A 12,184-nucleotide genomic window follows, 5' to 3' on the forward strand; every position below is an offset into this window, starting at 1 on the left:
ATTGTACAATGTATAAACTTTTCTTAAACTGTACATTTTTTTTAATCTGTGACAACCATTTTGGGAAAAAAGAAGTGTTGAAGAGGTGTTTGTTTTATTGATGAAAAATGTAAATATGAACGAAAATGGTTACGTTATCAATTATCTATGGAGGTAACTTTGTTAAAATTGAAAAGGGTGTGATTATTTAAATAAATGGGTATGGTTTAAAACTTGTACTATGATGCAACTTTGTAGCAATCAGGCAATAGTCCAAGCCAGTAACGAACCACCTCACATTGATCCAGTTCTCAATTCCATTATTCTTTTCAGAGTATTATTAACATGAGTATTCAACGCGCTTTGTGAGACGACTAATTCCAAGGCGACCATGCACTTTACACTGATCCAGATTAGTCCCATTAACACCCGCACAAAGAACTGGTTTTACTTTAAGAGCATCTTACCACCAACAAAACACGATATACTAACACACAGCGTACCCCTAAACTTCACCCAAATTCCATAATAAAAAAAAATAATAAAAAGGCAACATGCCAACATTAGATGTGTAATCAAAGGATGCAAAAAGTACCTTCTTAGAAAAACTTGTGTGGGTCAAATAACACAACCTAAATAAATAAAAAACATAACCCGGAAAAAAAACACACGAAAAAAGATATCATTGAAGAGCTTTTAACAAATGCCAGTTAGTCATGGTACAACACCATGTAGCGAAGGTTACGGATCTGCTTTTCCCTTTTGTGCAAATCATGCTTCAAGAGCATGTCAAAATTTGTAATCTGATGACTCAAATCCACTGTTAACCTAATATTCTCTTCCTTTATATGGCATTTCCTGTGACGAAGAACCCAAGTAAGAGGTTAAACAAAGCACAAGTGTTTCCTAATCCATAATTCAAGAACTTAATATATTCAAGTTTTTAATGGTTTAAAAAAACATAGTTGGGTTAGATGATGTTGGACAATATCAAAGAATTTATTATACATCATTTTCTTCCCTCCAATATATCACATTCACCTATCAAACAAAAGAAATACACATTCTCTTTCTCATTAGAGTCAGGTTATCAGAAATCCACTCTCTCTAAATACATACATACATACATCTTTAATATCGTAAAAAATCAAAAAACAATATCTATAAGCCTCACATGTATAAACTAGTTAGCAGTGAGCATGTAAAAATGATGAGTCCAACTAGGGTTGGCAATGGATACCCGATCCAACGGATATCCACCCGATTATTCGTGGATATGGACGATTTAAATGGATATGGATACAGATATGGATGAACCGAAATGGATATGATATGGATATGGATATGGATGAAAAGTTTCATCCATGGATGAACCCGCTTTCACCCGAAATAACTAAATATATAAATTTATCACTCGAATTAATATCATCTATGTAGTGACATTTCATTAATTATATCATCTTTCTTTATATTTCTCTAAAAATATATAAAAAATTTCTTATATTTTGTTTTGTTTAAATTATTAAATGTATTTATCGTACTTTGGTGGTTTAAATGTGATTCCATGTAACTAAAAAGTAAGCAACTTACAGGTAATCGATATCTTTACACGTTTAATAGGCTATTTGTTGACTATTTGTTATATAGATTAGTAAAAATGTGACTTTCGGTCGCATAAACTATTAAGAAACATTACTTTTGATCGTATACAGTGAATCACCGCTTATAATTGCTAAAAATAAAATAAATTTAAATGGATATGGATGATTATCCATTAACCCGCCTCACCCAACGGATATGAATATGGATGGATGAAATTTTTATACGTGGATATGGATATGGATATGGATATGGATATGGATTTATAAAAATAAATGGATATGGATATAGATATAGATACGGCCTCACCCGATCCATATCTGATCCATTACCATTCCTAAGTCCAACTGGTCAAATCTAGCTTACCGAGAGTAATATTCTTAACTATATTGTGAAAAATATTTGTACAGTAGTTCTTCATAGGCTGGAAATTTTTCTGGTTAGATATTGTAAAGGTCAAGTCAACTTTCTTACTAATGATACGCCCTATGGATCGTATCAAATAATCCACATTTTCGAATACAGTTTATTCAATTACAACATACTTAGGACAGTTCGGGTCGGATATTTGAGGACGGATCTAAAAAAGGTAGAAGATTTTCCTTGTTCGGGCTACCCAGGAGGATGAGTAATCCGACCCCATACTCGGATCTAAAAGTAATGAAAATAATTATAGGAAGAAAGGAATAAAGAGCGGATACGAGATTGAGTCTACGCCAGCGTCGGGATCAATAAGCAGAATGGGAATTGCCGAGTGGAAGAGATTCATAAAGATCTATTAAGGATATTGCAAAAAGTCTACGTCGGGAACAAAGATCCGGCTAGGTGTGCCGGATAGGAATACTTGGGTAGTTTACATTAAGCCCTTTAAGTTAGACATTCTTGTATGCTATTCGGTAGCATGCACACATGCCAAAATATCTAGGCAATGCCACACGAGAGAAGTGTATGTGCCATGTAAGCCCGAATATCCAGAAACGTTTGTTACAAACACAAGAGGTACGTGTGCCACGTCAGCCACTCATATAACAAACTTTCACGCCTATAAATAGACCCCTTATGTCATTCATTTCATATAACTTCACTCATTGCAAACTTACTACGCCAAAACCACACCTTGGGCGTTAGTTTGCTCATCTATAATTGGATTCTGATCATCTTCATCGGAGTTCATCGGCCTTAAATACTAGTTATTCGATCTAATCGAATAGGCTAGTCGATTGATTGTTTTACACCCTCGCGAATCCATATTCCGATCGGGTTTGCACGATTGCCGGAGATAAAACAATCGATCAATCCTATTTTTTCCAATCTTAGCACTCAAACTTGTTACTTGAAGTATTAGGTTTGATCACTTACCGGAGGAAAGTTTGGCATGTAGTACACTTGTCGAGGTTGACCAAGAAGCATCTGCTGTCCATACTACAATACATTCAGCAATACAATTTACAACCATGTTATATTTAATTTCTAAAGCTAATTAAAAGAGAACAAGTGGAACAATTAACATACTTGTGGACCATTTGGGTGAAAATAAGTCTGAGGGGTTTGCAATGGCGTTCCTTGTGGACCAAAAATAACAGGTTGGTGGGGAGGATATGAAGGTCCCATCTACAAAGGTACAACATAAAAATTTAGTAGAAATGAACACTTAAATTAAATGCAACAAACATAATTTTAACAATCGGTTAGAACTTACTCCAACACCAACAGGCATCCCTTGCATATGTTGCACTGGAGCTACATTAGCTGGGTAGTAAAAAGAGCCATCGGATACTGGAGAAGCAGCCTTCAATTGTGTTGGTGATGGAACAAAACTCTTAGCATTTGGGTTCAGTCTAAATTCCTGAACACGGGTAAATTAATACTGTCAGTAGAGGTGTCAATTTCCAACCGCTTTAAAACCATGACTAGGTTGATTCTGGGTATGTTTGATCTCTGAAAGGTCTAACCAGTAAAACCAGAAAATAATGGCTTAGGAAATAATGCTTAAAAAGAGATTACATCAATAGAATATAAAACTTGATAATATCATTAAAATTATCTTTTATTCAAAAAGTTTAAAACTTTGGTTGGTCCCAAACTGTTTCCATTCTTTCAAAATTACCATTATTAACATGTTACCAAACCCGTCCACCTGTCAGTTTCTCCAACTCTAGTATTATTATTAGGGTCATCAGCACTATAATACTTATATCTCAATTCTCAAGGCATGGGAAATCGGACAACAGATTTCATGTTAACCTTGGCATGAGGATTCAAGGTTGACTTTTCTGAGGTGAAAGAGCTGATTGACGAACTACGTGATAATCCAGGGGCACTTGCAGTGGCAACAGAAGCAGTAGGGGCAACATTTCCAGGTTCTGAAGAAGGTGATGCAAGCGTAGCAGGATGTGCACGAGAGACTGTAGGTGCATGAATCTTGAAGGTGGCTGATGCAACCTCCGCTTTATCACTAGAACTCGTCTTTTCTTGAGCTTTGGCAGTAGCAGAAGCAGGAGGTTCATTATTGCCACTTACATTATTTGGTAACTCTGCATGAACGTTACAAGTACAATGAGATAACAACAAAACCCACTTACTAAATGTCTTGGAGAGCAAATGCACAAGAGTCACAAACTCAAAAGAGATAGAACAAAACACATATAGCAACAACAAAATTAAAAGTTTAAAAGTGAAGAATTTATCTGTGATACTACATATTATCGATGAATTTATAAAGAGCGCAATCCAACATGATTGTCCTTTTTATCTTTATTCCAGATAGTATAAAAATCTCCCTCCAACCCATACAAAATGTAACATATACTACATAGTATAATATCATGCATTCTCTGCCAACAATAACTGCAACATTTGACTCGGTACACAATTATAACAAAGAAATTGACTTTAAACAGTAGTCCAAGAGACACTTTCCAGATTTAAAATTTAAGGAAATTAATAGCTCAAAAGTAATCGACATTACTAATGATCAGACCATTATGTTTGCGAATAAGTACCCCTTTGGAATTTCCAATTCCGTAGCACATCCTAATAAGAAAATCATCACTTTTTTTTTTTGCGGGATGGAGGGTTTTTCAAATAAAGGTTTAAACAAACCATAGTAGACATTTACCTATCTTATCACAGAAATGATCATGCAACATGATAACATATGAAGTTAGTGACAGCTAAAATATATAGTGCATTAATATATTATAGCACAAGTATATAAAAAAACTAACCCTTAAGTTTTGAAGCCTGGCTTTGATCACACACCTGCATAATTCAAACAATACAGGAACAGTCAGTAACTAGTAAAAGAAAAGGAAAAAAAAAAAGAGCTAATAGCATACACAGACACCTAAAAATGTGATAAAGTGACCAGTGTTAAAAACAAAATCTACCGTTTTGTTCTCTTTATCCTCTTTGGAGTAATTACTTCCTGCATGTTGATTAGTCTGATAGTCCTGAATTCTGCATCAACAAAGGCTTAGTGAGAAACTATAGAACTTAACAGTAGATTGTACCAAAAAAAAAAAAAAAAAAAAAAAACACCACCAATTTAGAACATTTTAGAGCCAATATGAATACCTGCTCTGACCATCCATAGAACCAGATGGATGGATGTCGCTGCTAGTACTCAAAAGAGAACGTTGAGCCTCGACCTGCAAAGCCTGGAATGTTGACAAATCATATAGAACAAATCTTAAGGTTTTAATAATCTTTATGCTTTACAACAATAAATATTAAATATGATGCATCTATTAATTGATTTGGTGTCAGAGACAACATGAAGAATTTTCCTCCCATCCTAACCAGAGGTAATAGAAAGACAAAGTTAGTTACTGCTAGAGCTGGCAAATTCCACCCATTATGGACAGGTTTGATTTGGTTGTAGTTAATCCCTACAGGGTCAAATAGATTAGATAACAGAAATTAACTGAAAGGGAATGAGAATTGGTACGGGAATGAGAAAGAGGTTTCCAAAAGGCCAATTTCATAGTTATACAATCTGTAAATCGTTTTCATTCAAAAAATTAAGATTATTATAAGCAAAACAAAAATCTTATTATCATACATAATCCATTTCAGCCCATTCTAAAATTTAACCAATTTTAAGCTGGAACCGTTTTCAACAGTTCCCCATCCCGCCAATTATGCATCCTCTAGTTTCTGCAATGTGACTATTGTTAATTCAATAGAGCTAACAACAAAATCATTACAAGCCCTAATGTTATTAGACAACTGGTTGGCTAAGTAAGACTATCATGTCATTGTAATTTAGCAAGAACTCTATAAAGCAAAAGTTGAGAGGTTCATATATACAAATTTCGAGTATTTTAAAGCTATTTAAACCATGGTTACTTTTCCCATTAACTACCTCACTGAATGACTTGTTCATGATAGAATCAGAAACATCTCCAAAGGTTTCGTTATTTTGAGAATCCAAAACGTCCTCATCTTCATCATAGCCACTATCATCAACCCCACGAAAAACAGATGAGTATTTAGTTTCCTCATCGAGATCGAACTTTTCATGGAAGTGGATGCCTCTTTCCTAGTTGCAACCAAAAACAAACATTGTAGGAATTAAAATTTTACAAAATCAACTTTTATACAAAAAAATAGTAAATTTGGGAGTATATATCAAGAAGCGGAACCCTTACCTCTGCTAAATGAAGATCTTGAGTGTCCTCACCTTCAATCTCCCTAGCTATTCTCAAGGCCTCCCTTTCTCTTTCTATCATTTGAGGACCTCTAACCAGTTTTGTTGTGTAGAGCTCCTCATCAAAAGTACTTGTTACTCCAAATAATGCGGCATTTGCTTCAAATTGATTCCAGCCCCTATTTGCAAAATATATCAGTAGATTAAAGATAAAGTATTCAATAAAAATTCACTACAAGTGGCCAATGTTTTCCAATTATCAAAAAAAAAAAAAAAATTACATAATACGTCCGTCCCATCAAGAGTAAAACCTACGAATGATTTATGGCCATTTTGAAAATTTTAAATGACGATATTAACAAGTAAAGCCGGGAATCGGAAAAAACCTATTCCAATGACGATCAAAAGTATTGTCTAACTCAGGACATACTGGATTATCATCATCGGGGACCCAAGGTTCCAACTCTCGTTCCAAGTCAACATGCCGGGATTGAGAAATAGATGAGTCTATCATAATGTCATGCAGTTGATCATGCTGAAGCTCATTCACCAATCCATCTCTAGTTATTGATACACTCTGAACAGTGAAACAAAAACACTTTCATCATTACAAGTAAATATAAAAACAAGCCTGCGACAACATCAAAATTCAACACCTACACAAGTGTAAACTACCCTAAAAAATCATTACAATTAGACTACCACATGATACATGTAGGGCTTTGAATGACACAAGCTCAAGCTTGAATCCCCATATCACACACTTAAACTTGAATCAACTGCTATATGAGCCGTCATTATGCAAGTTCCAGCTTGCCTCAAGGAACGTTCAAGCTCGGCTAAAGAGAGCGAACCGCCCAAAAATATAAACAATAAACCATACTAAATCAAAGAAGCTCAAACGAAAAGCTGGATATAATTCAACTTAAACAACCTCAAGCCGAGTTCAACCTCAAATAACTTAGTAAAAGCTTGGCTTATTTATATTCCTTGATTATCTGAGAAATACACCTATAATCGCAAACACATATTACATATGGGCATACTGCTCCAATCAATTGGTAAAATATATCAAGTTATTTTTAAATCAAACTCTGCTAGTAACTTTTAATCTTGCTTAATGTAACTCGGAAATTCAACAATAATTCAGCTTAAAGTCTATAAGATTTGACTCTAACGGGGTCTAATAACTAGGAGAAATCATAGATGTTTTCATTACTAAATGTGAACAGAACAAGAGGATAGATGAAAACTTATATTATATAGAACTGATAATATAAAAAACAAAACCTTAGCTACAATCTGCACGAGGTCTTTTGCGGGTATTATCAAAATTTTAGAAGGGGGTTTCTGAACAGAATCTGAAATGTTTTTCTGTCCTCGAGATGAACCAGCCTTTGTTACACGAGCCATTTTCAAGATTATTCCTGCAAACATCAACCAAGTATATCTTTAGGAGGCATATGCTAAATTAAACTAATGTCTGATGCATCAATTACACATAATTTCTACATGTATAAAATACTATAAAGGTACCAAAATCTTTCCGAACATCAGTCGCATGAAATATTCCAGAGTACACAGATCCATCAATAACCTGTACTTCCACCTGATGCCCAATGAGACATGTTGTTACGTAAACTAGCCGCTCACGTGATGGGCTTTCAACTCCCCCTTTGTTACCAGCTTGTACACCTGAATAAGCTGAAATATAAATAAGCGGACATGAAAATTACAATATAATTAGGAGAAGGAAAGAAATATACCTGAAGTAGAACTTTTATTATAATTTACTTTTCCAGGCTGCGACTTACTTCCAAGTCTAGTACCCGTTTCTTTTTCACCTCTTCCACGGTTAAACCCATTAGAGGAAGATCTGGGCTGCGCAACTTGGTGTGGGTTCATTCTTGCCTGGAACCTCTAATCAGCCAAATATAAGATGCTGCAAGAGTAAAAAGCAGTCAAATAACTAACCAAACTTCAGAATGAATTTCATGCACATGCACCAGGTACCGACTTTATGTAACACCATATCCTAGTGATTCAGGGCAATCTTTAAGTTTTTAGGTTATAAAAATAAGGCATGAAAAACACGAAAATTTAGAGGCCTTAATTTCAAATTCACTCATTCATTTTAGTTGCAACAAATTAACATTTGACAGTTTGACCCAGCATTCACCATGATAATAATAGGGATTTCAACAAGTATGGAAACACCATAGTAATATAAACGATTTCTCATAGCTGCAACTAGATTTACATATAGTGACTTTAATCTGTATACACCGATCTCAAGAACCTTGATTGTGACCAACAAATAATACTAATGGAGCCCCATATATAAAACTCGTAAATGAGATAAGGTTTTTCTTGTTCATACTACCCGGAGGGAGAGTATTTATACTCTGATATATGCGGCCTAACCGGGTTATCCGTTTCCAACCCTACCCTTGGCGTACCCGATATATGCTGCTAGTGAGGTTAACGAGAGACCTCTAGGATATCAGGACACATCTAGGCTATCTGGGATGGTTAATGGAGCCCCATATATCAAGCCCCTCAAATATTTTCCCATCCTATATCTTCACCCAATTTCTAGTGTTCCCTTAACTTCCAATTGCAAGGCTAATATGGCATTTGTGTTAATGTGTGTAGGCTTCGGCAGTTAAGCTAAGCAAACGGCAGCAAGTTTACTTGGTGGTTAAGTTAGGGTTTGGCCAACCCTAATTTAAATGGGCCGGTTCTAGTTTTATTTAGACTAGGGTTTATTTTGATCCTTGCCTATAAATAGTCTCTCAATTGTACGTATTTGGTATCACCTCCAAAATAATAAAGAATACGCTCTAGTTCCAAAGTGGATTAAGTCTCACACAGAGACTGAACCACTATCATTTCTTGTGTCGTTATTTTCTTTCTCGTGTTTATTATATTCGGCTACTGTGATTGTGTGTGGGATTACTTAATCGATTAGGGTTGTTACTCTGAAGGCAGGTCTAGCCTTAACAATTTGTATAGTTTGAAGGATGCTTAAGTAGATGATACTTAGTTCAGCATCAGGCATCTCTATTCTCTATATAACAATATGATAATAACTATAATCCTTTATACCATACACGGATTTGCACATACTGAGATATATAAATTCACTCCAAATAAAAGGATGGAATCATGTTCTTAAAAGGACCTGTCACCTGTAAATAGAACGAACATCAAAATAACTGAGAATACAATTCAAATTACAAGGGTTTCAAATATAGTCACTTAGTGGGCTAGGGATGCTTACATGGCCGACTAGATGTTAAGCTTGTTCCTCTGCTATGCTACCCTTAACATTTTTCTAGAAAAGAAATATGTTTTGTCACTATACCTAAAATAGTCCATTTGTTAACAAATCAAAACAACTCACAGAACTCAGCTCTAAGACGATTTTTAAAGGGCTTCACCCCTACCAAACTAACGCCCAAGAATCCCATGTGGCAAAAGGTAACGCCCTGCCGCCCCTTAACGGGGCGTTACCCGTGACGAAAAAAGGGCGTCAGTCAAATGAGTGCTTGAATATTTTGAGGCGTCAGATTTCTTTTTGGCCAATATATATTTTACCATATCAACCAAAATCTTTTCAATCACTCAAATTTAAGACTCACCACTATTTACCTTCACTTTATTGCAACGTCACAGTCAAAAATACACTTTTCACCAAAAAGTGCACCATTTGCCTCCACGTCACAGTGTGGGTTAAACGCGGTCTAAGTAACTAAATATCCTTCAAATTACTTGCAGCCATTTGAAACTTTCAAGATCTGGTTAAAAACTTACTAAAACTAGATGAGATACTACTTGCGGCATTTCATGTAAACCACTAAAAGTCTAAAGGCATAAAATTGTTACATGCGAAGTAAATAGTCCAAATAATTATTATATAGGTTATTCAATATAAAGTATGCATCATTTATCTTAAGCTCTCACCTCATCTTAACCAATATCACTCATTCATATAAATCTCATCTCAAAGTCAGCTGAATAATATGTTACTAACAAAGAAAATACATCTCAATCTTCAGATTTTATCAATATTTACTAGACATTGCTCTTAGCTTCTTTCTACATTAATTACAAAACAACTGGCAATTTCCCTAGGGTTATTTTATTCTCCAGAAATTAACTAATACCAAATAATGTATACTGATACCTTTAAGCACAATAACAGACTGACTTCCCTCACTGTAAACCCTAGAACTAATATTACAAATCTATACAAATAATATTACAATAATAAACCCTAATAATTCACTAATTAGAACCAAAAAAAAAAAATATCAGCATACGTTCTAAATTCAATTAATTATATAACAGTAATAAACCCTAATAATTCACTAATTAGAACAAATAAAATTCAGCATACGTTCTAATTTCAATTGCATGTAAACGATCTACAGGGGATTAGAATTATAAGCATGTGTATGTGTATATAATGAGACAGAATATGAATTGAAATTACCGGGATGATCTGATAGCAGATAAATAATGGAAGCTGGTCAGAAAAAGAAAGTGCGTTGAATAGGTGGTGGTGGTGGTGGTGGTGATTGTGGATCGATGAACGAATTCAGCGACTGATTTGTCGGTAAAGATTTGAAATTGAATTGAATTGAAACAATGATGATGATGATTTAGATCCTAAAATCAGCGAATAGGAGGAGTAAGTAGTCTTAGTAGCGTGCGATCGACAAATTTTCCCCAAAAATTTGTATTTACCCACCAAAAAGGCTTAGGTTTAGTTTTCATTTACCTCAATACCGAGTATTTTCTATCGATTGCTCACACGCTCGGCGTTCTACAGCGTGTGAGATATTTTTTTTTCTTCTTGATATACCTATTTTATTTATACTTTATATATTTTAATTTTTTTTAATATTAATATTATGGCTCTAGTTATTGAGTCGACATCAAGCGTCGATTTATTAGCGACTTGACTGACTCTTAGAGTCTTTAAGTAAATTTCAGACAGGATCTAAAATTCATGTAAATTTGATTTTACCATTTCCATTGCGTCTCAATTTTATTTTATTTTTTAAAAAAAAAATCTGCTTATTGACCGGAGGTCCACTCGGAAGCAATCTCTCTATCTGTCGAATAGAGAGATTGATGACTTTCTCTACTTTTGAAAGTGTTTTCACTCTGAGCGGAGAAATGACTTGTCTTGTAGCAAATAGTGTTACTGTAGCAAATAGTGGCACTGCAGCAAATAGTGTTTTACTGCAGCAAATAGTATTTTACTGTAGCAAAGCGAAAATTTGCTGCAGCAAATAGTATTTTACTGTAGCAAATAGTATTTTACTTGTACATTGTTAACACCTATTTCCTTTTGAGGTAAGGCTTAGTGTGTCAACAGGATACTAGAAGTTATCTAGCTTTAGGAGGGCGGAGTGTTGCCGATTGATTTTTACCCTTGGGAAATAATCCCTGCAGACCCGGTTCACAAGTGTAGAAACTTGTGGGGTGGCTTAATCAATCTGTCGTCCGTAGAGCGTAAAAGTGCTAACCGGATGACTTCTAGTGAGAGAAAGTAGAGAGAGAAAGAGAAGTGAAGTCTCAGCTCTCAAAGTTGTCAGAATATCTGAACTCCGTAAAATGACGACCCAAGGGGTCTATTTATAGTGTCAGATCCACCAGATTGCTCGGGGACACGTGTCAGATGACGATACGTTCTGTTACCTGTGATCCGAAATTTACGCTGAAGGTGGCGTTCTCCGGCCAGGGCTTACGCGCTAGGCGGCCTTCAGGGCTTACGCATGACGGAGCAGCCTGTACAGCGGAGAACGCTGGACGGATAATGTCATGACCCGTCCTAATCCATCTGGATGAAATCCATATCAATTATAAACGATTCACAATAGTTGGTTATATCGCGAGGTACTTGACCTCTATATGATACATTTTACAAACATTGCATTCATT

At 35.2% G+C, this 12,184-nt stretch overlaps 1 protein-coding gene across 3 annotated transcripts; it reads right to left on the reverse strand.

Annotated features, from left to right (window-relative positions):
• Positions 1–413: 413 nt before the first annotated feature.
• Positions 414–11,041, reverse strand: LOC139903924 (polyadenylate-binding protein-interacting protein 3-like). Of its 3 annotated transcripts, none has more exons than XM_071885849.1 (15): positions 10,728–11,041; positions 7,996–8,171; positions 7,766–7,933; positions 7,520–7,656; positions 6,616–6,806; positions 6,231–6,408; positions 5,945–6,121; positions 5,155–5,228; positions 4,968–5,037; positions 4,806–4,839; positions 3,823–4,112; positions 3,278–3,424; positions 3,091–3,189; positions 2,938–3,000; positions 414–837 (listed from the first exon to the last, which is right to left on the reverse strand). In XM_071885849.1, exons 2-15 carry the CDS (start codon positions 8,132–8,134, stop codon positions 808–810), a joined length of 1,797 nt encoding a protein of 598 aa, XP_071741950.1. In that variant the 5' UTR covers positions 8,135–8,171; positions 10,728–11,041; the 3' UTR covers positions 414–807. The 3 variants fall into 3 exon arrangements, with proteins under 3 accessions (XP_071741950.1, XP_071741948.1, XP_071741949.1); XM_071885847.1 differs by having other exon boundaries at positions 5,155–5,237; positions 10,728–11,039; XM_071885848.1 differs by having other exon boundaries at positions 5,155–5,237; positions 7,766–7,924; positions 10,728–11,038.
• Between the last annotated feature and the right edge of the window lie 1,143 nt (positions 11,042–12,184).

The sequence above is a fragment of the Rutidosis leptorrhynchoides genome, chromosome 4 (assembly GCF_046630445.1).
Source record: "Rutidosis leptorrhynchoides isolate AG116_Rl617_1_P2 chromosome 4, CSIRO_AGI_Rlap_v1, whole genome shotgun sequence".
Taxonomy (NCBI): domain Eukaryota; kingdom Viridiplantae; phylum Streptophyta; class Magnoliopsida; order Asterales; family Asteraceae; genus Rutidosis; species Rutidosis leptorrhynchoides.

What these genes read in the sequence shown, in the direction of transcription:
- LOC139903924 (XM_071885847.1), bottom strand. Translation starts at nt 8,134, where the DNA reads ATGAACCCACACCAAGTTGCGCAGCCCAGATCTTCCTCTAATGGGTTT. An exon ending in TAATAAAAGTTCTACTTCAG is followed by an intron (nt 7,934 to 7,995) that starts GTATATTTCTTT and finishes TTTATATTTCAG; the next exon opens with CTTATTCAGGTGTACAAGCT. An exon ending in GGATGCCTGTTGGTGTTGGA is followed by an intron (nt 3,190 to 3,277) that starts GTAAGTTCTAAC and finishes GTACCTTTGTAG; the next exon opens with ATGGGACCTTCATATCCTCC.